The sequence below is a fragment of the Drosophila biarmipes genome, chromosome 2L (genome assembly GCF_025231255.1).
Source record: "Drosophila biarmipes strain raj3 chromosome 2L, RU_DBia_V1.1, whole genome shotgun sequence".
NCBI classification, from domain to species: domain Eukaryota; kingdom Metazoa; phylum Arthropoda; class Insecta; order Diptera; family Drosophilidae; genus Drosophila; species Drosophila biarmipes.
In genome coordinates this window covers 17,161,060-17,184,743 of record NC_066612.1, presented here as the reverse complement: position 1 = coordinate 17,184,743, position 23,684 = coordinate 17,161,060, and the positions used below count along the sequence as shown (strand labels likewise).

The 23,684-nt window shown below is 45.2% G+C and overlaps 6 protein-coding genes across 9 annotated transcripts; 3 read left to right on the top strand and 3 right to left on the bottom strand.

Moving 5' to 3' along the window:
* The first annotated feature begins 40 nt into the window (after positions 1-40).
* On the top strand, positions 41-1,544 carry LOC108033463 (uncharacterized). Its single transcript, XM_017107799.3, has 3 exons — positions 41-194; positions 251-541; positions 600-1,544. Exons 1-3 carry the CDS (start codon positions 129-131, stop codon positions 1,443-1,445), a joined length of 1,203 nt encoding a protein of 400 aa, XP_016963288.3. The 5' UTR covers positions 41-128; the 3' UTR covers positions 1,446-1,544.
* A 252-nt stretch (positions 1,545-1,796) lies between these two features.
* On the top strand, positions 1,797-7,977 carry LOC108033811 (uncharacterized). 2 transcript variants are annotated; one of them, XM_017108431.3, is made up of 8 exons: positions 1,797-2,538; positions 2,632-2,918; positions 3,400-4,440; positions 4,511-4,651; positions 4,711-4,850; positions 4,910-5,049; positions 5,123-5,413; positions 5,482-7,977. In XM_017108431.3, the coding sequence occupies exons 1-8, from the start codon at positions 2,061-2,063 to the stop codon at positions 7,128-7,130; spliced, it is 4,167 nt and encodes a 1,388-aa protein (XP_016963920.1). In that variant the 5' UTR covers positions 1,797-2,060; the 3' UTR covers positions 7,131-7,977. The 2 variants fall into 2 exon arrangements, with proteins under 2 accessions (XP_016963920.1, XP_016963919.1); XM_017108430.3 differs by having other exon boundaries at positions 1,797-2,918.
* An 8-nt stretch (positions 7,978-7,985) lies between these two features.
* Positions 7,986-10,389, bottom strand: LOC108033812 (sterol carrier protein 2). The gene is made up of 5 exons (XM_017108433.3): positions 10,233-10,389; positions 9,573-9,896; positions 9,323-9,513; positions 8,383-9,266; positions 7,986-8,322 (listed from the first exon to the last, which is right to left on the bottom strand). Exons 1-5 carry the CDS (start codon positions 10,275-10,277, stop codon positions 8,132-8,134), a joined length of 1,635 nt encoding a protein of 544 aa, XP_016963922.1. The 5' UTR covers positions 10,278-10,389; the 3' UTR covers positions 7,986-8,131.
* Positions 10,390-10,973: 584 nt separating this feature from the next.
* Positions 10,974-12,643, top strand: LOC108034166 (sterol carrier protein 2). The gene is made up of 4 exons (XM_017108972.3): positions 10,974-11,109; positions 11,188-11,511; positions 11,571-11,761; positions 11,923-12,643. Exons 1-4 carry the CDS (start codon positions 11,065-11,067, stop codon positions 12,584-12,586), a joined length of 1,224 nt encoding a protein of 407 aa, XP_016964461.1. The 5' UTR covers positions 10,974-11,064; the 3' UTR covers positions 12,587-12,643.
* On the bottom strand, positions 12,598-17,532 carry LOC108034228 (uncharacterized). The gene is given in 9 exon segments (XM_050884997.1): positions 12,598-13,315; positions 13,318-13,721; positions 13,882-14,258; positions 14,386-14,644; positions 14,760-14,873; positions 15,679-15,948; positions 16,016-16,654; positions 16,713-17,083; positions 17,249-17,532. Coding segments are annotated over 9 exon segments (3,213 nt in total). The 5' UTR covers positions 17,525-17,532; the 3' UTR covers positions 12,598-12,812.
* A 2,037-nt stretch (positions 17,533-19,569) lies between these two features.
* On the bottom strand, positions 19,570-22,914 carry LOC108033267 (UDP-glycosyltransferase UGT5). Of its 3 annotated transcripts, none has more exons than XM_044094421.2 (6): positions 22,820-22,914; positions 21,640-21,907; positions 21,200-21,582; positions 20,937-21,135; positions 19,810-20,258; positions 19,570-19,696 (listed from the first exon to the last, which is right to left on the bottom strand). In XM_044094421.2, the coding sequence occupies exons 2-6, from the start codon at positions 21,892-21,894 to the stop codon at positions 19,585-19,587; spliced, it is 1,398 nt and encodes a 465-aa protein (XP_043950356.1). In that variant the 5' UTR covers positions 21,895-21,907; positions 22,820-22,914; the 3' UTR covers positions 19,570-19,584. The 3 variants fall into 3 exon arrangements, with proteins under 3 accessions (XP_043950356.1, XP_043950357.1, XP_050741278.1); XM_044094422.2 differs by lacking the exon at positions 22,820-22,914 and adding an exon at positions 22,628-22,797; XM_050885321.1 differs by lacking the exon at positions 22,820-22,914 and adding an exon at positions 21,997-22,008.
* Between the last annotated feature and the right edge of the window lie 770 nt (positions 22,915-23,684).

The window sequence follows — 23,684 nt, the reverse complement described above, 5'->3', positions numbered from 1 at the left end:
GTATATACCATTTTTTTCGGAAATCAAAGCACTAATTTGTTAGTTTCTAAAAACCTTTTCTTTGATATAAGTGTCAAATGATAACATTACATTAGTAATCCCTTTTATAGTAACTCTTTCCCCAAACGATGTATAATAACAATAAATATCGTATGCACCTTGAGGATCATTTCTATGGGTCGAAGAATCAATCTGTGAGTTCATTAAATAACAAGAGAACATTCTGATTGTGCTAATACATTTTGAACAGCCCCTCAATGAGAAGAAAGAGGATGGGCATGCTCACAAGGATGTCGAATGTCGGTTGCGAAGGGAAAGGATTAATTCTCCGGAGATTTGCAGGAAACCTTATTCATCGGAGAAGTACCTAGGTAGGCAGGACAAGTATCGCGATTACAAAAAATGCGCGTGTGAAAATCCGCATTGCTCATATGAACAGCGTCCACAGCGTCTTAATCATGATCCATTGTGTAGCAAGTATTATCACGGCAATCATCGTCACAAATATGATGAAAAAAGTCAAGACTCCCAACCACACCAGGTAAACATTTTGTTTAAAGTAACAGAATAAAACAAATGATTTGGGGACTTTCGTATAGCTACCTTACCAACAGAATGCTCGTCAGCAATGGAGTCCGAACAGAGTGGATCAACGCAGTCCCAGGTACTCACCCAAGCCATATAATAGCCGTTCCCCTTTCGGTTACAGTACTCGGAAACAGGAGCCGTTCCATGAAAAGGGCGGAGGAGATTGTCTTATCTACAAGAACTTGGCCTTTGGAGCACATCCGTCTAGCAAAAGTGAGGATGGTGGTGGGGATAGAGGTGTAAGGGAGCACTCGCCCCAATGCAAGAGCCAACATCAAAAGGGAGAATCACATAACTCTATTGAAGCGGCCAAAGCTCATTGCCAAGCCATTGGTGATCGATTCCGGCGGCAGTTTGCCCCTTCCAGCGAGAGTTCCTCCTCTAGGGACTCCAAGTCCAAGCCCTCTAAAGTGACCGTGATTAGTGCCAAGAGCGGCGACGATCTCAGAGCAGCAGTCAGATCACAAATAGAACTGCAAGAGGCTCTGGATGGATTCAAGCTCGAGGTGAGGGATAAACAGGAGGAGTCAGGGTCCGACGGCGAGACCAGTGCAAAACCGAAAAAGATCCAAGCCCCCAAATCCGAGCCACTGATTGAAGAAGCCGTTGCAATTGCCGTGGAACCCCTTTCAGATAGGGCACTCTCCGATGACCTCCAACTGCAAGACTTGACTGTCAGTTCTGAGGATCTAGTCAGCACCAAAGTAATCGAGCCCGTGATATGGAGAATACAACATTTGTATCTGAACACTCTGAAGGAGGAAATGAAACTCATAGAGTATCTGGGAACGGTGCCGAAACTGGTCAACGACGTTTATAAAAGAGAAACTCCTGAGAATGAGCAAAAGAAGAATTAGGAAATGCTAAAATATATTTCTACTTGATTTTTTTGTTGTTATATTTTGTATAGTGAAGATTTTGTTTAGGAATAAAAAATTGTATTTGCATTATATAAACATTTGTATCTGTTTTTTTATTGTTCTGTTAAAAAGCAGCCTAGGAATCACAAAAGTGGCTGGCAAAAAAACCTTTTATTTAAATGACGCGCCAGTCGGAACATCGCGCAGACTGGCGGAGACATGCTCCTGGTAGCGAAGACATCATCCTGGAACTTAAGAGTGACCGTTCGGAATATTTTTGGTATAACTACGTTTTATTTTGGTATTTTTGATTAATTAAAAACGGTATAAAAGTATGTTTCGCAGAGACCGACGCGGTCACACTGCTTCTAGAACAAAAAAAAACTATTCGCGAATTGGTGAAAACGCCGCTGCGGAAATTCTGCCAGGCGAATGAAAACCCCACGGAGGAGGGTGCGGGTGAATAGCAAACGGAGCGTAAGATAAAAGGCACGGCTAGCTGACAGGCGTCACGTAGACGACGGCCGCCTGATCGATATTCAATACAGGCGCAGGGCAGCGCTCACACACACCCACAGGGACACGCGTGTGTGTCGCCACACACACAAACACATGGAGAACACTCGAGGTGGCGAAAATAATGTAGAACTGGCCAACGGCGGCAAGGATTTGGCCAAGGAGCTCGAGGAGCAGGTGGAAAATGCCCTCAAACCGGCGGAGAAGGCACTGGAAGGGACGGGCGAAGGGCCCGGGGAGCGGGAAACGCCCGCGAAGGGGGTAAACAACGAGGCGGCTGTGGAAAACAACAACGCAAATGCCCGCGGAAATGCCAGTCCAACAACTACAAGCGCAGGGGAAGCAGCAACAAAAACTAATACTTTAGCAGAAGCAGCAGCAGCAGCAGCAACAACAACGGCAACTACAAACAGCAACAACTTACCCACACCAGAGCAACAACCATTGCAGTCAGGCGATGGGAATGCAAATAACACAACAAAAGCAATAACAAAGCCAGCAGAAGAGGAAGAAGCGAAAACAACAACGGAGACAACAAGAACAACCACAAGCACAAGCACAGACGAGAAGACAGGTAAAGTAAAGCGAAATTCGCAGAAAACAAATCCATTGCCAACTAATGTGATTTACACCCCGCCCACGCCCACGACCACCCAACCATCCACAGAAGAGCGCAATCACAAGAGGAAGAAGAGAGATAAGGAGCGGGATGACGATAAGAGCCGGCGCAGCAGCAACAACAGCAGCAGCAAGGATCGGGACAAGGAGCGAGATCGGGACAAGGAGCGCGACAGGGAGCGGGAGCGGGAACGAGAGCGCGACAGGAATCGCGAGACCAGCTCCAAGTCCTCCAGGGAGAGCGACCACAAGTCCAACTCCTCGCGCAGCAAGGAGAAGAAGTACCACCGCAGCGATAGGGACAGAGAGAGGGAGAGAGATCGGGATCGGGAGAAGGTGAGAGATGGCAGCGGTTCTGGAAAGTCCAGAAGGCAAAGGGAAACGGTGGGCATATATATAAATACGGAATACGTCATCCATCAGTTACAAACCTAGATACATCGGCAGTTAGAGATATAATTTACTAGATATCGAACGCCGTGACCTCTAAAAGCTCTTTGATAATGAATTATTGCAGGGGGTAATTTTACTCGAATTTACAATGCTCTACAATTCTTAGAGAACTTATGAAACTTTACCTGAGTATTTCAAACAATCACGTAGTATACCAATAACAACATGGTACCGAAAGACGAGATCTTCAGTTCAGCGAGTCATAATTCTTATTGAGAAAACATTTACTTGCAGTACCTTTAGTTTTCTTTGTATTTTACCGCAATCGTTTACATAGCAAACATGTTGCAGCCACTTAGTGTTTGCACAGGTGTCCATCAAAAAACAATAACGCACTATACACAATTTTCTTTCATACTTTCAGATTACCTCCTCGTCGTCCAGCTCATCGTCGCACTCGCATCGCCGCCGAAGTTCTGACAGCAGCAGAAGCAGCCAGAACAGCTCATCCAAGTCGAAGGACCCCGCGGCGGATCCTGCTTTGCCGCAAGCAGTGGCTGCTGCCCTAGAGCAGCCAGTCAAGGTGGAGGAGAGAATCAAAACAGAACCAGTAGAAATAAAACTAGAGGCGGAAGCACAACCATCACCAGTACTTACTAACCTTATCAAAACTGAAGTGGAAATCAAAAAAGAGTCTCCGGCGGAGCCACCCAAGCCATTGGTGAATGGAGAGGCGGCAGCAAAAACCCGAGAAGAGGTCACCAGACAGCTTAATTTTGGGGACAAGAGCTCCAATTCCAAGCTGATGCCATCGCCGGCACCGAAAACCAGTTCCGGATCAAACTCATCAGTTAGCAATCATTCCTCCAGCCAGACCAGCAGCAACCGCAAGACCTATACGTCGTCATCTTCCTCTTCATCCTCCAGCAACCATCACAAGAATTCCTCGTCGTCATCTTCCCGTCACACTTCCTCCTCTTCATCCTCATCTAGGGACTGCTCCAAGTGCTACAAACGCTCCAAGATCCGGCGAACCAGTGTAGGCGTTCAGTGCCTGCAACATGCACCAGTAGCTGGACCCTGGCAAACTGTTCAGAGCCTGCCACCAAGACCCAACCGGAAACCACCAGCTGGCTTGGAAAACCTTAAGTACGGCTGCTACTTCCAGGTGGAGCAGTATCCGAATGGTGGGGCCTCCATTGTTCACCTGTATCAGCATGAAATCGATGCATTGCCACCGGACGAAATGGAGGAGCTTGTGGATGAGTTTTTCGAGGTCTGCTTCGCAGAGGATGAACAGGGTTATGCCCACCATGTGATGGGCATTGTCCACGATGCCGCGCGTTATCTGCCCGATCTTCTCGAGCACATGGCCGAGAACTACTCAACGCTGACGGTGAAGGCGGGTGTTCTCGGCCGAAATTCGGACATCGAAACCTGCACGATGTCGCAGTACAATGAGCAGGTGAGTGTCATTTCACAATAATTTTTTAAATTCCTAGAAGTTAAATTTACTAATCTTGTCTTTCCCCTAGGTGGTTCGCAATTATTGTCAAGGAACCTTTCGATATGGACCCTTGCATCAGATCAGTCTGGTAGGCAAAGTGCATGAAGAGGTCGGCGGCTATTTTCCGGATCTCTTGGGCCGCATTGAAATGAATCCCTTCTTAAGAAAGGTATTATTGATTAATTATTTCTTCGAGATTATAGTCTAACATCAGTTTTTCATTTCCAGACCATGCCTTGGGCCTGCAATTCCATACTTCAAACGGATCCACGTCAGTCGAACGATGGTCCCATCCTCTGGATACGTGCTGGAGAGCAGTTGGTGCCCACTGCAGAGCTAAATAGCAAGACTCCACTCAAGAGGCAGAGGTGAGTAGACTCCTAAAGAATATAACTTAATTAAATTAAATTCTCTTTAACCCACTTAGAACTCGTATTAATGAGCTGCGAAACCTTCAATATCTGCCTCGATTGTCGGAGGCCCGGGAGACTATGATCGAGGATCGGACCAAAGCGCATGCGGATCATGTAGGCCATGGCCACGAGCGCATCACGACCGCCGCAGTTGGTGAGCTGATCTCGATAAATGTGCTTCCCTGAAATCGACTAATCATTGTTCTCCTATTATTGCCGTTCTCCAGGCATACTGAAGGCTGTGCACTGTGGGCAGACTTACTCGCAGAACCGCATCACCAAAGATGTGGTCGCTTTTGCCGCCCAGGACTTTAATACAATGGTGGAAATGCTGCAGCTGGACCTGCACGAGCCCCCGATCTCGCAGTGCGTGCAGTGGATCGAGGACGCCAAGCTGAATCAGCTGCGTCGCGAGGGCGTCCGTTATGCCCGCATCCAGTTGTGCGACAACGACATATACTTCCTACCCCGCAATATAATCCACCAGTTTCGCACTGTGACAGCGGTGACGAGCGTAGGTAAGAATCACCAAAAAAAAAATTCCATACTTTACTAGAATCATTGAGTGATACTCTGCCTTCTACAGCCTGGCACCTGCGGCTTCGACAGTATTATCCTGGCCAAGAGGTGATTAACGAGAAAAATAACCCTGTGCTAGCCGAAACGCCGCACTACAAGGAAAAACAAACGATCCTGCCCAACCCGATCAGCCACGACGAATGCGGCAAAAAGACGCCCTCAAAGCGGGCACACGATGGAAGGACGAAGAAGAAACTTATTGACCTAGATGGCAAGGAACGGCGTTCCAGTGAGAGCAGCATCGACGAGCAGCCATCAGCAGAAAGTTCCTCGCCGAGTCAGAATCAGGAAAGCAACAGCAACAGTAGCAGCCAGAGCAGCGCCAGTGGGGCTTCTACACCTAAAAAGAAGACCAGCAAAGACGACTCCAAGATAGATATGAGGAAAATGGTCCTGGAACACAAATATAAGCTGACCAAAGCGGCGGTTGTGGGAACTCCAGAAAAGGAGAAGCCCAAGAAGGATAAGGAGAAGGAAAAGACAAGGGAGAAAGATAGAGGTAAAGAAAAGGACAAAGAGAAGGAAAAGGAAAAAAGAAGCGAAACTCCGAAAAAGCATTCAACGCCAGCCAAGAGTTGCTCCATAAGTGAGCCCTCACCTGCCAAAATTCCCCGTTTGAACAATGACACAACTCCCAGTTCTCTTGCTCCCGCAGTCGTTCCCACAGCTGCTTCTACAGTCAAACCTATACCCAATCCTATACCTGCATCTGCACCAACTATTCCAACTCTCCCGGTAGCTGCTGCACCAACCATCCTGTCAGGACTGCCACCGCCACTTGTGCCTCAAACGCCCTTCATTCATCGTCTAAACCAAAAGGAGCCCGAGATTAAGATCCAAGTGAAGATCGTGTCCGACAGCAAAAGTGATAACAGTACCTCCAATTTAGCTCTGTCTGCAGCAGCAGCACCACCACCTCCTCCTCCTCCGCCGCCCCCTCCGGATCCTGTGGAGGATGTGGGAAACGAGCTCATTGTAGAGAGCACACCGCAACTTATTGTTGATCACGAGGAAGAGGTCACCGAAGTGTGTGCGGAGGAGGTCGTGGAAATGGACATACCAATTCCCAAGGAACCAGCCCCAACTGTGGCTCAAACATCACTAACTTCCAGTGCTCCATCACTAATAAATGCTCCTCCAACACCCACTCCGGCTCCACCTCCCAAACCACTTTCTGTACTGCATCCACCGCTTCCAGTGGTAGCTGCTCCTCCTCCACCGCCACCCACTCAAATTGTTAAAGTGGTTCTCCCAGCCTCGTTGACTCCCCTCACCAGAATGTCAGTGGTTTTGCCACCCTTGCCGCCTTTGCCTCCTTCGCGGGCAGCAGCACCACCGCCTCCACCACCTCCGCCGAGCACCAAAGGAAGCGGCACCACCATCCCCATAGCAGCCACTGTATCCCCGCTGAAACCCACCTACAAAACCATTAGTTTGCCCTCCCATAAGATCATCATCGCAGGCACCGCCGGAGGGAACCGTGTTTCCGTTGCAAAGGGCGCGGCTAAGAGACCTGTGGACCTTTTGGGATCTATCATGGCCAGCATGGACAAACCAGCGGGGAGTGGCTCCAACAGTAACTCCTCATCATCGACATCCTCGGCAACAACGAATAGTTCGCTCTCCTCATACACCAACTCCAACAGTAGCTTCTAAAATTGGAAGAGGGAATGTAAGAAGAGCGAAAGTAGAGGCTCCTATTTGGACTTTATGTGAAACTATATATTTTGTAAATTTAAAAGGCGCTCCGAACTCCGTTTAACGGTATTCGAGCTGCTTCATCCTTTTCAGGAAGATCTCAACGCTGAAAAAGATATAGGTACGTTAAGTATCGCTCACTTACTATAACATTGTCGTGGGTTAACATATTATAATTGTACTTAGTAGTGCAACAATTTTCACAATATCAGGCTTTATATTCCATATAAGTTTAGTTACACGACTTTTTAAAATTCCATGTTCTTCAATATAAGCCAGCGCAGTTCTGTATTAAGTGAGCGAAATCTCATCCAGTGCCGCGAGATCTTCCCTTGTAAATAGCCAAAAGCTTATATGTAGTCCTACACCTCACATACAAACACCCCTATATTTGATAAAGAAACGTAGTTTTGTAAGCTCAAAATGCGAGACACTTGATAGATATGTAGTTTTTTAATTTATTTACACCACCAACCACACCGCAGGCACTTTTTAGATACAACAATTGAAAGTTTTTTATGCAGGCAGGTACATTTAACTGTTACAGTGTGTATTTTTTAATGGCACGCACCTTTTGAACAGGGACACCCGTACTCCTACTTGTTAAAATCATAAATAAAAAGCCATAAGGCTTGGCAAAGGTCCCAGTTTGATTTCCTTCTCAACAACTTTTTTGAAAAGTGTTTTAAAAGTGCGTAGAACAATACACACATTGATTATTACAATATATACACCATATATAACTTTAGAATTAAGCCAGCTTACACGTTGAAGAAACAATAAAGATTCGGATCGTACAAAAACATACTGCACTTTTTGGATTACAAATATAACATTTTAATCTCTAAGAAATAATAAAAAAATCGTACAAAAGGGGTATATATCTAGGTTTTAAAGAAACAAAGTCACCAAGATACTGCAATACATAAGGAATGCCAAATAAAGATCTATTGAGATGCCTAGAGCTTGGAGCGCAGCTCCGCGATTCTTCCTTGAGCAGACCGCTGCAGGTCCATCAACTTCATGGCGAAGCCCATGTTGCCTTGGATCTTGATCTTGCCCTGGAAGAATGCCTTTTGCGGTGGCAACTTTCCTGTCAGCAGCTCAAAGACATCTTCGTCGCTTATAATGAAAGTAACATCACACTTTTCTGTAATCAAATACAAAATATTATTTTGTATACACTTTTTAAGGGCTCAGGTAAACTTACGTGTTCCGTTGAAGACAATTTTCCCCTTGCCTTGCTTGGCATCAATAACCCAGAATCCGGTCTGGCCATTGGGTCCGTTGTTCACCTTAAAGCCGTAAATGGCGCGCACCTTCTCGATAAGATTGTCCTTGTCCTCCTGCATGGCCTGCTCTAGAATTTTGAGCAAGGGAGCTACCTTGAAACCTTCTTCGCTAGTCGCAGCCTTGCCGGCAGCGGTTAGATTGCGCATCACATTGTTGGCAGCGGGGAAACCCAGCCTGTAGAGAGCCACCACCACGGCTCCTCCCAAACCAAGATTGTGCTGCAGAGCCAGCTGGGCGTTGGGCACCTGGCGTTTCTCGGCCAATCCACGCAGCTGCCAGCAGAGCTCGGCACACTGAGCCAGACCAGTGGCTCCCAGAGGATGACCCTTGGAGATCAGGCCACCGCTGGGGTTCACTACGAACTTTCCGCCGTAGGTGTTGTCTCCGGCGTCGATGAACTCGCCGGCCTTGCCCTCTCCACACAGTCCAAGGGCCTCATAGGTGACCAGCTCGTTGGCCGAGAAGCAATCGTGCAGTTCAACCACCTGGACATCCTGGGGCTTGTAGCCGCTCTTGGCAAACAGGCGCTGAGTGGCCAGACGGGTCATGTCGGTTCCGGCAATCTTCATCAGGCTCTTGTCGGCGAAGGTAGATGCTGGATCACTGGCCATCTCCATGCCCACAATCTCAACTGCCTGCTTCTCCAATCCATGGCGGCGGACGAAGGCCTCCGAGGCAAGGATGGCAGCTCCTGATCCGTCGGAAGTGGGGCAGCACTGCAGCTTGGTCAGCACGCCCTCCACCACCTGGGGAGACTTCATAATCTGCTCCAGGGTGTACTCATCGCGGAACTGCGAGTAGCTAAGCGGAGGCAATAAGGTGAAAGATTTCGGTAATGATTTAGTAAACAGGCTTACGGATTATTGACCGAGTGCTTGTGGTTCTTCCAGGCGATTTTGCCAAAATGCTCGGGCTTGGTGCCATACTTCTTCATGTGCTCCTTGCCTGCGTTGCCAAAGATCTGGGCAGCCATAGGGCCAGCTCCGATCTCGGTCAGTTCACCCATTTCAGTGATGTGACGCTCCATGGGATTGGCGCGATCAAAGTACTGTTCGTAGAGAGTATAGTGGGTCAGTAATGGATTCGATACCGGGTTAATAGATTCACCTTTGAGGACAGGGATCCACGCTCCATCTTCTCGAATCCCAGGGCCAGGACGCAGTCGGCGTTTCCGCCCTCGACTATCTGCTTGGCCAGATACAGGGCACTCGATCCCGTGGAGCAGTTGTTGTTCACATTGTAGACGGGAATGCCGGTCATGCCCACCTCGTAGATCGCCCGCTGTCCGCAGGTGGAGTCACCGTAAACGTAGCCAGCCACCGCCTGCTGCACTTCCTCGTACTTGATGCCCGCATCCTGGAGAGCCTTGGTAATAGCCTCCTTCGCAAAGTCCGGATAGCAAACATCAGCTCGACGACCGGGCTTCTCAAACTGCAGGGAAAACGAAAATAGCGTTTACGATTATCAGAGATTAGCACGGGACTCCCAGAATGCAGATTAATAATTCTAATCTCGCCACTTCAGGGGGCCAGTGGATCCATACAGCTAGTTGTTATAATAATTATAATAATGATAATGTCGTAGAGCCACAAAGTTTCGAGAGCAGATTAGCGTACTAAGTGCAGGCCGGTTCAAAGTCCGGTAAGCATAAAATATTGCTCAATATTGAAATTACTTGCAAAGCTGCTCTTTGAAGTCTTTGTTTTGCTTTTGTTTTCATTTTCACTAGAGGTTGCCAGTTCCTTTCGGGGATTGGGGGATACGCACCTTGGTCATGCCCACTCCGACTACGTAAACCCGGACCTTCGACATTTCTCTGCAGCAGGATCTAAAGCAAAACAGGTAATACCGCAAATAGTGCTCAAGAGCTATTAAACTTAGTCGGGGACCAGAAGCTGCGCAGTGAGACAGGGTTGTCTGCCAACAGCAATTACCGTAGAATACGGTAACACTAGACATATGATTGGTGGCGCGTCATTTGAACCAAATGCAGCCCTGGAATATGGATGAACTTTAGCTCTAGCTAATTATATAATTCGAAAATATTTGTCGCTATGAAATTTAATATTTAGCTGTTCTATAATGTGTTGATGTTATGGTAAAGTAAGGTTTAACCCACAAATGTTATTTAAAATATTAAAACTAGTACAAATAACAACAATAACAAATTTAGTCTCTTTAAAAATGAGTTCCAATTTATTACAGACTTATTGCATACTTTAAAAATAGCTCTGGATAAAATATATTACTTAAAATATATATTACTTAACATAATATATAACGAATTTCTTCCAGTTGTCACAATTGTGATGTATTTCGCTTAGCTATTTTTTCGTCTACTATTAATTATGTTTACTTAAAAAGTAATTTCTAATTCTCAGTCAATAAGATTTATTTTTATAAATATGAAGATTTAGTTTTGATCAGAACTATTAATTTATTTAAAAGAAATTAAGAAACAAAATTCAACTAGAAATAAGCTGAATCAGCACCTCTGTTCTTATCATACTTGGCGTATATAAGAAAGCAACCTGTTGATCCACCTCAGTCGATACAGTGAGTCCGATCCGTGAACCCGCAGAGTACAAACAGCCAAAAAATGACCAAGACCAGAGTTTACGTTATCGGAGTGGGCATGACCAAGGTTCGCTTGCAGAAGACTAACCTTTGTGCCGCCTTAGATTTAATATCTATCTGATCTTCCGGTTCTAATTTCTGTCAGTTCGAGAAGCCCGGTCGTCGAACTGATGTTTGCTACCCGGACTTCGCCAAGGAAGCTGTTACAAAGGCTCTCCAGGACGCGGGCATCAAGTTCGAGGAAGTGCAGCAGGCGGTGGCTGGCTACGTTTACGGTGACTCCACCTGCGGACAGCGGGCGATCTACGAGGTGGGCATGACCGGCATTCCCGTCTACAATGTGAACAACAACTGCTCCACGGGATCGAGTGCCCTGTATCTGGCCAAGCAGATAGTCGAGGGCGGAAACGCCGACTGCGTCCTGGCCCTGGGATTCGAGAAGATGGAGCGTGGATCCCTGTCCTCAAAGGTGAATCTATTAACCCGGTATCGAATCCATTACTGACCCACTATACTCTCTACGAACAGTACTTTGATCGCGCCAATCCCATGGAGCGTCACATCACTGAAATGGGTGAACTGACCGAGATCGGAGCTGGCCCTATGGCTGCCCAGATCTTTGGCAACGCAGGCAAGGAGCACATGAAGAAGTATGGCACCAAGCCCGAGCACTTCGGCAAAATCGCCTGGAAGAACCACAAGCACTCGGTTAATAATCCGTAAGTTCAGTCGAAAGTTCGCTTTATTCGTGCGCTTATCTTATCGCTCGAAGCAGAGAAATAAGTAGTCCATAGACCGTACACCATCATCCACTCCAAGGGCTGCATGCAGCTGATCCACACACATGTCGTTTTTATCGCTCCCCATTTGTTGCTTCCAGCTACTCGCAGTTCCGCGATGAGTACACCCTGGAGCAGATTATGAAGTCGCCCCAGGTGGTGGAGGGCGTGCTGACCAAGCTGCAGTGCTGCCCCACTTCGGATGGATCAGGAGCTGCCATCCTCGCCTCGGAGGCCTTCGTCCGCCGCCATGGATTGGAGAAGCAGGCAGTTGAGATTGTGGGCATGGAGATGGCCAGTGATCCAGCATCTACCTTCGCCGACAAGAGCCTGATGAAGATTGCCGGAACCGACATGACCCGTCTGGCCACTCAGCGCCTGTTTGCCAAGAGCGGCTATAAGCCCCAGGATGTCCAGGTGGTGGAACTGCACGATTGCTTCTCGGCCAACGAGCTGGTCACCTATGAGGCCCTTGGACTGTGTGGAGAGGGCAAGGCCGGCGAGTTCATCGACGCCGGAGACAACACCTACGGCGGAAAGTTCGTGGTGAACCCCAGCGGTGGCCTGATCTCCAAGGGTCATCCTCTGGGAGCCACTGGTCTGGCTCAGTGTGCCGAGCTCTGCTGGCAGCTGCGTAGATTGGCCGAGAAACGCCAGGTGCCCAACGCCCAGCTGGCTCTGCAGCACAATCTTGGTTTGGGAGGAGCCGTGGTGGTGGCTCTCTACCGTCTTGGTTTTCCGGGTGCCTCTAAGGCAAAGTTGTAAGGGTTGAGAACTGATTTTTGTAAATATTTGTATTAAAAGTGAACTGCTTAAAACGTTTCATTCGGCTTTGGTTAAGTTCTCCAGGACTTATTAACAAAATATTTTTAAGTTAATAAGTAAAAACATTTTCATAGAGGAAAATACATAAACTGAATCGCTTTGGCTTGAAACGAAAGATGTCTTAAGAAAAAGGTCAAACCAGTTAATCTAAGTCTATGGATTAGTTTCATTTACGTTTCAGCTTGGGGTCACCTTTAGGCTTTCCCCTTTGACACATTCGGATTAATCCGATAAAGGTCATCACAGGCAGCAGCAGGATCAGGACAACCACAAAATAGACATCCAGCGAGTGGTAAACGAAGCGGGATAGATGCACTGCACTTGGTTGGGTCAACGGAGCTCCCTTCGTCTCAGCCACATGTTCCACCCACCAGATGGCCGTCTCCAAGGGATCCTGAACTCGGTTGTTGTAAGCTGAGGCCACCTCCTTGGCTCTTGCCTTGAAAGATGGATGCAGTGCCTTGGTTAATGCTTCATAGACGGTATTTTCATCCAGTTTCTTGAGTTCGAGCTGTAGGGCCATGCCTCGCTGAACCAAAGAGGCAATGTTGAGGGACTGGTCACCATAATTGGGCACACCCACAATGGGCACGGCACTGGAAACCGCCTCCGTGGTGCCCATCAGACCGCCGTGGGACATAAACACCATCAGGTTGGGGTGTGCAAGGATGGCAGCCACTTCCCGATATGCAGATTGGCTGGCTTATTCGGCAGCGTATCGTTTTCATACTTCCAGATCACCTCCTGCTCCAACCTCCCAACGGCACGAACTATAGCATCTCGACGGGCAGTGGGAAGGGAACTTGCCTTTAGTTGAGAGCCCCAGCTGATGAGGATCACTCCTTTGGAGGCATTATCCAGTATTTGCTGGAGATCTGAGGGCAAAGGTTTAGGTGGCTTTATGTGCACACCGCCGACTTCTATGACGTTCGGGGGCAGAGGTTTTGGTCCACTCAGCGAGTAGTGCTGGTTGACCAGCATTAAAGAAGTATTCCTGACCATGTCCTCCGTGGATGGCAAGCCGGGACCGAATTTCTGGCGGATCAAAGCATTTGCAGCAGGAACTGAGAAGATTCTAGACAGGATCATCCGATCCGATTAATAACTTATCAGCAATAAAAAGCATATGGGCCTTATGATTAATTGTGGTCGAAGTGTCAAACTTGCAATTTGGATTTATGATAACTCGTTTATCAAATCACTCTATTAGCTTAAAGTACGAAAAGATTACTTACTTGTACAGCAAATTGAGCGAGTGAACTGTAATCCAGTTTCCCAATCGTCCCGCAAAGGACATCTGCTGGGATTGCCCCTGGGACAGTGCGGATATATAGGACGGAATCAGAGGAGCACCAAATCGCTCGTAGTGCCAGGGCCATAGGGCACAACTGCTCATCCCAATCACCGGGGCCTGAAGCACATGAGCCACACTCATCGCACAATCACTGTTGAACTGCTCCAGTAGTATGACATCGTAGTAACCAGGGGGATGCTTCAGGACCTCAGAAAGGGCCCGACTATGCAGCGTAGTGTTACAATCCTCTTTTCCCATGTTATACACGATGAAGAACTCAAAATAATGGAATAGGAAGTGGTAAGGGCGCTCGAAGTCCTAGGAAAGCAATTAAAAAAGACTGCTTCTCTGAATACAAATTAAAGTGATTCGAGTATACAAGTTATTATATTTTGAAAAGTTGGATGATTACAATACTTTGTTTGCATTATCAATGACAACTTACCTCTAAATGAATAGAGTCCGTTAGGTTGGAGGGCGGCAGAAGATAGTCCGTATATCCCTTTGGCGGATCCTTGTCCTGAAAGGGACTGATGACATCCACACTGTGACCGGCCTCGGCTAATCCACGCATTATTGGGTGAAAGAACTTGAAGTGGCTCATGGCTGGATGGGGAAAAATGCCCAAGATGCGCAGGGAACCGCTGGAAGCCACCAGGGAAAGTACCGCCAGCAGGCAGAAACCCTTCCGAACACACATAATGCTGCGAAAGTCAAGTTCAAGTTGAGTCAGAGTGCCAGTCCCTTAAAAATCGATTTTTATGACAGAAATTTTTACATTCGCACGCTTGAGGGTGAAGAATGCACTTCTAAATTTACCTATTGCAAGTTTCTATACTTTCCTTTTTTGTTTTTTCATATGCAATTAGCAAACACAAAAAATAGTCGCCGCCGTTTACCTCACACAGGGAGAGAGATCCGGAACGGTCAAAAGACGATCATCAACTGACACCGGCGAGTACGGAAAGAGCTCGATTAGGCAGCGAAAACATACATTTAATTGTATAGAAATGTTCATACATAAACGAAACTATCATGCACCGGCTTCGGACGCTAATCTTGTAAGGGAACCTAAGAGCAACACATTATGTACAACTTAAATGTACTCTTAGTTTTAATCTTCTCTCTTTGTTCTTTCAATTACCATACAAAGATTTCGTATTCCCAAAATTAAAATATTTGTGTAGTCTTAATGGTAGTCTTTTCGGTAGTAAAAGTCTTATTATTGCGATTATAATGAACACTCTTTTGCTACCAAGAACCTAAATGATGCTTATATGCTTATCTCTGGTAACTAATCAAGAAGAGGGGGTAACATATCGTTTGCATTCAAGTTATTTATGCTATGTACAAATATGAGTGTAAATCGTATTACAGAACAACAATACAAATTGAATATGATATTATTATTTAAGTTAAGTCTCTTCAACTCTTTAAAGAAAACATTTCCAGATATTTAGAGTGTTTCTCTTTTTTTGATCAGGTTCAAAAAAAATGAAAAGAATATTTATAAGCCCCCTAAAGTATGCAAAAAACATATTCCCAAAGCAATAACTCTTGCTGCTCATCGGTTTTTTACCAACTGTATTAAACATTATATTTAATTTGGCGTTGCTAAGACTACATCTACATAAAGTCCTTGAGAGGAGGCGTCTTTACACTTAAAAGTCTCTTACACAGAACATACAAAATATCACATTCACCACAAACGAAGCGGCGCCAGGCTGGGCGCGGCTACTCCCTCTTAGTCTTGTCGGAGGAACTGGATCTGCAGCAGAGGCGGAGGAGCCACACCCAGCTGCCGATGACGCTGCCCAGGATCAGGGCCAACACAGCATAGCAGTCCAGGGAGTAGTACACGAATCGGGACATCTCCACTGCACTGGGTTTCAGCAGAGGAGCCCCTCCCGTATGGGCCACATGCTCCACCCACCAGAGGGCGGTTTGCAGGGCCTGCTGGGGGCGGTGGTTGAACGAGTGGGAGACGACCTTGGCGGCATCGTAGTATCTACAAAAAAATATTAGATAAAGCAGTTAATGATATACTTGTGACTGCGCAAGATCTCGTTACTCACTTCTTGTCCAGGGCCTTTTTCAAGGCCCGCATAACCGAGTTCTCCCCGATATCCTCGAAGTTCAGGATGGTTCCCATGCCCCGCTGCACCAAGGCGGCCGTATTCACGAACTGATCCCCATACATGGGAGTGGCCACCACTGGAACGCCACAATAGGCTGCCTCGGTGGTGCCCATGAGTCCACCGTGCGACATGAACACCTTAACGTTCGGATGACAGAGGATATCGCGCTGGGGCAGCCACTTCATGATGTGCATGTTCGGCGGCTGGTTGGGCAGCGTATCGTTCTCCCATTTCCAGATAACCTTCTGCTTCAAACGAGCCACCGCCCTTATAATGCCATCCCTTTTGGCCGCCGACAGGGAATTCGCTCGGATCATGGATCCCCAGCTGATCAGGATCACTCCCTCCTCGGCATTGTCCAGAATGCGTTGCAGATCGGCGGGCAGGGGCTTCGATTTCTGGATGTGTATGCCACCCAGCTCGATGACGTTGGGGGGCATGGGCTTGGGTCCCGACAGTGAGTAGTGTTGGTTCACAAAGAACAGGGATGTGTTCTTGGCCAGCTCACCCACCGAAGGCACATTGTGGCCAAACTTGTACTGCACCAAGGCATCGGCAGCAGGCACTGATATGAGTCTGTGTGAAATATTAAAATTTAGTAGCTGTATGAGACATCTGGTTCTGGAGAACTCACTTGTACATCCAGTTAAGTGCGTGGGTGCTAAACCAGTTGGCCAGTCGTCCGCCAAAGTCCATGTCCTGCGACTGGGCCATGAACAGTGCCGGGACGTGGGATGGTATCAAAGGAGCTCCCATTCTCTCATAGTGCCAGGGCATCATAACGCAGCTGCTCAGGGCGATCACGGGAGCCTGGAGCTGATGCGCCACCCCCATCATGCAGTCCGTGTTGAACTGCTCCATTATGATCACATCAAAGCGGCCCGGGCGCTTGAGGATCTGCTGCAGTGCCTCCGAGCGGAGCGTCTGGTTGCAGGCCTGTTTCCCCCACTCGTTGAGGAGGAAGAACTCCAAGAAGTGGTTGTAGAATGTGCGTTTCTCAAATAACTGAAACCAGAGTTTATAACAACGTATTAGTAATTATTTGTTTAAGCTTAAAATCCAAGCACGTTTTACTGTACTTTTTGAGCTATTTCGTCAATAGGCCTTTAATTGAAGTCTGGACAATGGGTCGTTTTCCCATGCGCCCGTGTGAATCCCCTTTTCACTCACCTTGAGATCCACGCTGTTCGTCAGCTTTTCCAGCCCGGTCAAGGGGAAATCCTTGTAACGGGCTACCGGATGCTTGTCCGGGAAGTGGGAAACCACGCTCACGTCATGTCCCGCCTCGGCCAGACCCCGCATGATGGGGTGGAAGAAGTGGAAGTGGCTGACCCCGGGATGGGGGAACAGGCCCAGCACCTTCAGCGGACCAGCGGCCTCCACCGACTCATCCGGTTGGCTAAGGGCCAGGGCCAGAAAGATTACAACGACCAACGGCGACCACATTTTACCCTCTGAAAATAAATGGGAATTTAAATAAATTTGAAATCAAAGCCAAAGTATAAAATAACTATAGCAATTTTGTCTGAATTCCTTAAGTTATTTGGGCTCTATTTAATACTCGAATAAACTCGAGTCGTTAAATGTAGTACCTAAAAAATCAAAATGTAAGATAAGGCTTTAACGCTGGAAAAATATTTATTAATTTTTCAGATATACTTTTTGATGTCTTACGATGTATGCTTGATTTCTACCTAAGTTTTTAAATTTCGTGGGCACAGCTTAATATACAACTTTACAAATACAAAACTAGATAACTTATTGATAATTGTGGGTGTCGGTGGAAATTTCAGTCACTAAATCTCGAATAATTCTAATAATTTCGAACTTCTGCTCATTTTTAATAGTTTAACAAACAACTGGGATTAGTAATCAGGAGTCCGAAGTGGCTTTGCTCAGAGAAAGCAGACTAATCCATTGCTAAACTTTCCGACAACTCGACATTCCCTGACTTTTCACAAGCACCGGGTGCAGAAACACTTGTTGCCTGTTGGTTTCTTGGTTTTGCAGTATTTTCGCTCGACCTTGAGTGGGGCGGTGGGCGGCAATGCGCATGTCGCGAATGCGAGAAATGCAGGGAAATTATGTAAAGAATGCAGGCGAAGGCACCGAAAGAAAACACAAGCACAACAAAAGCCTCGGCAATTGCATCACAATCCACACTGCACTCGCTAATAAATTCACAATTATTGCCCTGTGAGGGGTCTTTCCTCCGGAATCCAATTGAACCGCTGAACTGGATACACACACAAAATATTTAAAATGCCGATCCGTCAGTTTCTAACTTAAATCCTGTTTTTGCTCGCCTCCCACTCCTACTTACTTGTTCGACTGTCGACGGGCGACTGACTAAATTCAGAGAAGTGCAGGAGAATGGAAAGCTTTTCGGTCATCGCTCGACGAAGAGCAGCAACCGAATCGAAACAGGCCAAAATTGCTCAGTCAGCGATCGGAAATCAATCTCAGTCTTCGGCGGTGTTGGCACCATGGCTTTTTCTTAGCCAAAAAGAAAAATTTTCCATTTTTAAAAACTTATTTTCGTCGCATTATTTGTAACGTTTGTTAGGAATTGGTAAAATGAAACTAAAAGTGATTCAAGTAAATGAAAATATGCAAATACAAAACTACTAGACATATTTTAACACTTTTGAAAAAAATGTTTTTTATGAAAATAACATTTAGTTTATAAGTAATAAATATATTTTTTAATAAATTTGTTTTAAGACTAATTATTAATATTTGAAGTTTTTATCCAATGGGTATCACTTCATCCATTGAGTTCTTAATACTTTATGAATCTTAGCTAGATTTTGAATATTTTCAGCCTATGGGTGACAACACCGATCTTTTGCCGAAGCTTTTTTCGGCCTTTCGACGTAACTAACTTTCAGAAGGAAAGCCCGGGGGTGCATATAGAGAGAGCGGACTTGAGATTAACAATGGGAGAGTGTAGAATACTTGCCCTTGCGCACGAGACCCAACTACCGGCTGTAGAAAGTAAATTGAGAAACAAAAACTCAGACGTGTCTGGCGACTGTTTAATCAGCCAATACTCACATGTTTAGCTTCAAGGCGTTCCCTGGTGCTTGCGTTGGATCGATATGGGCTTGTTTTCGTCGTTTTGGAACGTATGCGGAAAGTGCGAGTAGTTGTGATCGCCATGTGTAATACTATTTGGAACTTTTAAAATTTTCCATTCAGGCCCCACAAAACTAGGTTATCAACATACTTGGACCACACACTAAGCTTTGTTCCTCGTTGAATTTTAAAACTAGAAATTAAAAACTAATGAGAGGGACTTTTTAATTGCAGAGAGTTTATAATTTGTTTTGAAATGACAATACAAATGACACTCATGATTGAACTGATAATAAAAATTAAAAAGTGAAAGCCATTCTCAGTATCAGTTATGGTTTATTGAACTTTCGTTCACAGAAAGCTTTATGGCGTAACTTTAATTATGCGTTTCGATACGTTTATTTTATGCAAAGCAACTCAAGTTTAAATTAATTAGGAAACGATAATATATTGTCCATGTGACATGTTAAAGGGTCTTCAAAGTGGGGAGTGGGCCGCTGCCGGAACGCTTCAGTGGATCGGCGAACATTGTCTGCAAATCTGCAATTTAAATATTAACTTATTTAGTCTAGTTAAATTAGAGACAAAATTATAAAAAATTAAACGAATAAATATTCTATTCTAGTATCGATTATTTCTTGGCAATCCCTTACTTTTTATCCAGTATAACTCGCAGTCCCCTGGTTATGTGATCCGCATCAAAATTACTGAAGTCAACAATTTCTCCGAAGCCTCTCTGTTTTATGGCGCCGGAATTGAGAAACTGATCTCCGTAGAAAGGTGTCACTAGCATTGGAACCCCACAATGAACCGCCTCAGTGGTGCCCAAAAGACCTCCATGGGTAATAAAAGCCTTGACCTTCGTATGGCACAACAGATCTCTTTGGGGCAACCAGTCGAAGGTGTAGAGGTTGAAGGGTTTTTCGTTGTCCAGAGACTTTTCACCTTTCCAGCGCATCAAAAAGTTGTATTCCTTCAGCTGGGAAATGCTCTGGAAAAGCTCATTTCTTTTAGCTGAAGGTAGTGTGTTAGTGTTCACCATGGACCCCCAGCTAATATAAATGATTCCATTGGGAGAGCGGTCCAAAAGATCTAACAAGTGCTGAAAGAGATTAAATGTATTTATAATGACTAAATAATATGAAGTAAAGAAAAAGCATTCAAACTAAGGCTTTCGATAATTAAAGATAAACCAACATGGAAGGAATATGACTTATCTAAGAGCACCAGGCCACTGGATATACTGTAGTCATAGTGTCTGCAGTGTCAATGTCTATGATCTAAAAGTATAACAAACATATACAAACACATTTTGGCAGCGGGCTTGCGTCCAAATGTTGACCTAAATAAAAAAAAAAACGTGAAGCATTTGCACATCTATTTAAAATGCGTCAGGGAATTATCATAAAATATGTTATTTTTGTCACTGATTATTGGATCAAAATTTGCTTATCTGCGAAAAGCAGAGGGGCATAGCCGAAGAAAATAAAAACCACACCAGTTAAACCTATATTTAAATTCGCATAATTAAAGATGTACATATTTATAGCTACAAAATCCAAAAAGATTTCAAATGTTGCCCATACTATCTCTGTTTGGACTCCTGCGTTTACTTAACGAAATAAAATGACTGGTGATATTTGATAAGGAGTTTGACGACCTTTACACAAACGGGTTAACTGATTATAAAAGACAAAGGAAAATGGTTTGTTTTTCTTAGCTATAAGTCAAAACATTGTAGGTGTAGCAAAGAAACGTACTAAATACATCATGAACTCACTTGTGGCAGCGGTTTCAGTGGACCCACTTGCAACCCGCCCAGTTCGATCACATTCGGAGCATAGGGGCGCGGTCCGGTGAGGGCATAATACTGATTGATCAGCATCAGGCTCGTATTCTTCACGATCTCGTTGATGGGTGGCAGTCCGGGTCCGAACCTCTCACTGATCAGCGCATCGGTGGCTGGTTGGGTAATCACACTTTTCAAGGGAAATCGAAGTAGATAAGAAATACATTCTGAACGTAAGAAAACGTAGTACCCACTTGTACAGCGTATTCACGGTGTGGAAATGGAAGAAGTTATTCAGTCGATCGATCAGACTCATCTCATCTGTGTAGGGCAGGAAATTCATGGGCATTATGGGGTTAATGAACGGACTGCCCATGCGTTTGTAGTGCCAAGGCATTATGGCACAGCTGCTCAACGCGATTACAGGAGCCTTCAGCAGGTGGGCCACCGCTGCCATGCAGTCGTTGGAGAAATGCTCCAGGATTATGACGTCGTAGCGAACGGGGGACTCGAGCAGATGGGCAATGAGTGGGGAGTTAAGAGCCACTCTACAGGATCTGAGGCCCCAATCGTTAAGCATAAAGAATGTGGGCACCTTGAAGGGCAGTCCCAGGGGCTTCCATTCCGATTCAAAGTTCTGTAATGAAATGTTTAGTATGTGCAGTCATCCTTTCGCAAATCTCTTCTGAATTACCTTGAGGTCTACAATGTCTGTGAGAAGAGGCATTCCCTGGAAGACAAAATCGGTGTAGTTGGCCACTGGCCTCTCCAGTGGAAAATAGCTATACATGCTGATGTTGTGGCCTCTTTCTGCCAGGGCCAAAAACATGGGTCTGAAGAAGTCAAAGTGGCTCTTGCCGGGATGTTGAAACAAGCCCAGAATTTGCGCCGCTCCATTGGGTTCCGGTCTCGAAGAAAAGGTCAACAGAAACAGAGGGAGCAGCAGCATCGCAAATTACTTGCTGGGTGAGCGACAAAGAGCATAAATAAAAATATATATCACAGTTAGTATATTTTTGATATCATAGGACCAACAGATTTTTCTGCCTGCCGGTAAAAATGAGCACTTTATTAAACAGGGGCAGGTTAGATCTAGAGCTAGATAGCTAGTAATGACAAATTAATTGGTGTCGACGCTATCACTTGAACATGTGAATATGCAAATAATTAAGGCAATGTAAAATGAGAAAAAATCCAAAAATTGGGTTTTTAATTATTGAAATTATTTTAAAATAAGTTTGTGTGGAGCCCAATATGCAACTCGATTCGATTCGGGGTCTGCACAAAGATCAAAGTTAACTCTGAGAAGACAAAAGGTGGCTTTTGCTGTTCGGTGTTTCAGATACTTTTGTATCTGCAGCGCTGCTTGGTTGCACTTGCAACTTTGTATCCAAGAATATGCTATGATCGTGACCGGAATTTGACTGGCAATTGTCTTTTGGACCTTTAGGCGACAGATTTCACGAGCGTTTCTTACAAAGTTTTCGCGTTTAAGAGGTGTCCACCCAGTTATTTAATTATGGTGTTCGGCTGGAAACTTAATTTGGCAATTTTCTGTTTACACTGTTTGATTAGTTGCCGTCGACTTTAACTTGTTTTAGTTCACTGTCATTTTAACAATCTGTTATCTAAGCAATGGTCTTTTAATAACGTTTATGTTTTTGGGTTAAGAATTTTATCGCCTTTCTTAATTCTTTTTTATGATTCGTTGTTACATTTTTTTCCGGAGTAAACCATTTTTAACATTGTATGTGCTGATTGCCGTTGCTTGATTAACAATTTGCTAAAGCAATTTTCGGGGTAATTAAATGGTTGTAAAATTCTGAAATGTGTGTTTCTAGTGGGCTGCACAGCTTTAATAGCATTCAAAGTACCAGAGATATCCCCTAAGACCTCCTGACTTCTTATAAGAGTTTAGAATGCAACTGGTCCCAACCACGATCCGCGATCAACTGAAAGCCAAGGCAACAGCGGCTCAGAGCCAACTTGGCTAGCAGCAACTGCCGTGAGTTGCAAACTGCCCTGTCGCATTTTCCTACTCCTAGCCGTGACAGAGTTTTCCGATATATACACTGAAACCCAAAGAATCCGACACATACTCCCCGCAAGTCATGAGCAATTTGCGGTAGGCCATTAGATTGCCAAATCAGGGGGGCATATGCGAAAGGGGAGTGAAGTATACCTTTTGAGGGCCGGCTGAATATGCAGATTATATAATCGAAATTGCAAGTGCAAAGACTGAAGGGGATTTTATATCAAGCGATTCGATTAATGAGAATAACAATGGAACGAGCTAACAGAGTAATTACGTGATTTTGGATGACTAACGTTTAGCTTAACGAGTTTTCTGCTCTTACAGTTATAGCTGCATTTTAATATCTATATTCACACCTATTTTAATGCGAGATAATAATGCAACACAATAAGAATTGAGAGTACAAGATTAATAATAATTTAGATATATTTACTACTACACACCTATTTTAATGCGAGATTTAAACAATATCAATTGAGAGTACAAAAGTAATATTAATTGGGATAAGTTTACTGAGTTACTATTTAACGCATAAATAACAAATATATTTCCAATTTAGTAATCTTCCTTAGTGATAAAAAAATTTGATTTGAACAAGAAGTTCAAGGCAGCACATGTGCTATATCTACATGAAAGTATACTTATCTGTAGAATTACCCAACATGTCAACGGATAAACTTTTTCTTAGCATACTTTCGGAGGTT

Bases quoted from the DNA above. Each gene is read 5' to 3' on its own strand.
- LOC108033463 (XM_017107799.3), top strand. From the start codon at position 129: ATGTATAATAACAATAAATATCGTATGCACCTTGAGGATCATTTCTAT. The intron at 195-250 runs GTGAGTTCATTA...CATTTTGAACAG, and splicing joins ATGGGTCGAAGAATCAATCT to CCCCTCAATGAGAAGAAAGA. The intron at 542-599 runs GTAAACATTTTG...ACTTTCGTATAG, and splicing joins AAGACTCCCAACCACACCAG to CTACCTTACCAACAGAATGC.
- LOC108033811 (XM_017108430.3), top strand. From the start codon at position 2,061: ATGGAGAACACTCGAGGTGGCGAAAATAATGTAGAACTGGCCAACGGC. The intron at 2,919-3,399 runs GTGAGAGATGGC...TCATACTTTCAG, and splicing joins GAGATCGGGATCGGGAGAAG to ATTACCTCCTCGTCGTCCAG. The intron at 4,851-4,909 runs GTGAGTAGACTC...TAACCCACTTAG, and splicing joins ACTCCACTCAAGAGGCAGAG to AACTCGTATTAATGAGCTGC.
- LOC108033812 (XM_017108433.3), bottom strand. From the start codon at position 10,277: ATGTCGAAGGTCCGGGTTTACGTAGTCGGAGTGGGCATGACCAAG. The intron at 9,897-10,232 runs GTGCGTATCCCC...TTTTCCCTGCAG, and splicing joins TCGGAGTGGGCATGACCAAG to TTTGAGAAGCCCGGTCGTCG. The intron at 8,323-8,382 runs GTAAGTTTACCT...ATTTGATTACAG, and splicing joins AATTGTCTTCAACGGAACAC to AAAAGTGTGATGTTACTTTC.
- LOC108034166 (XM_017108972.3), top strand. From the start codon at position 11,065: ATGACCAAGACCAGAGTTTACGTTATCGGAGTGGGCATGACCAAG. The intron at 11,110-11,187 runs GTTCGCTTGCAG...AATTTCTGTCAG, and splicing joins TCGGAGTGGGCATGACCAAG to TTCGAGAAGCCCGGTCGTCG. The intron at 11,512-11,570 runs GTGAATCTATTA...CTCTACGAACAG, and splicing joins GTGGATCCCTGTCCTCAAAG to TACTTTGATCGCGCCAATCC.
- LOC108033267 (XM_044094421.2), bottom strand. From the start codon at position 21,894: ATGCTGCTGCTCCCTCTGTTTCTGTTGACCTTTTCTTCGAGACCGGAA. The intron at 21,583-21,639 runs GTAATTCAGAAG...ATTTCATTACAG, and splicing joins CAGACATTGTAGACCTCAAG to AACTTTGAATCGGAATGGAA. The intron at 20,259-20,936 runs GTGAGTTCATGA...AATCTCTTTCAG, and splicing joins CACTGAAACCGCTGCCACAA to CACTTGTTAGATCTTTTGGA.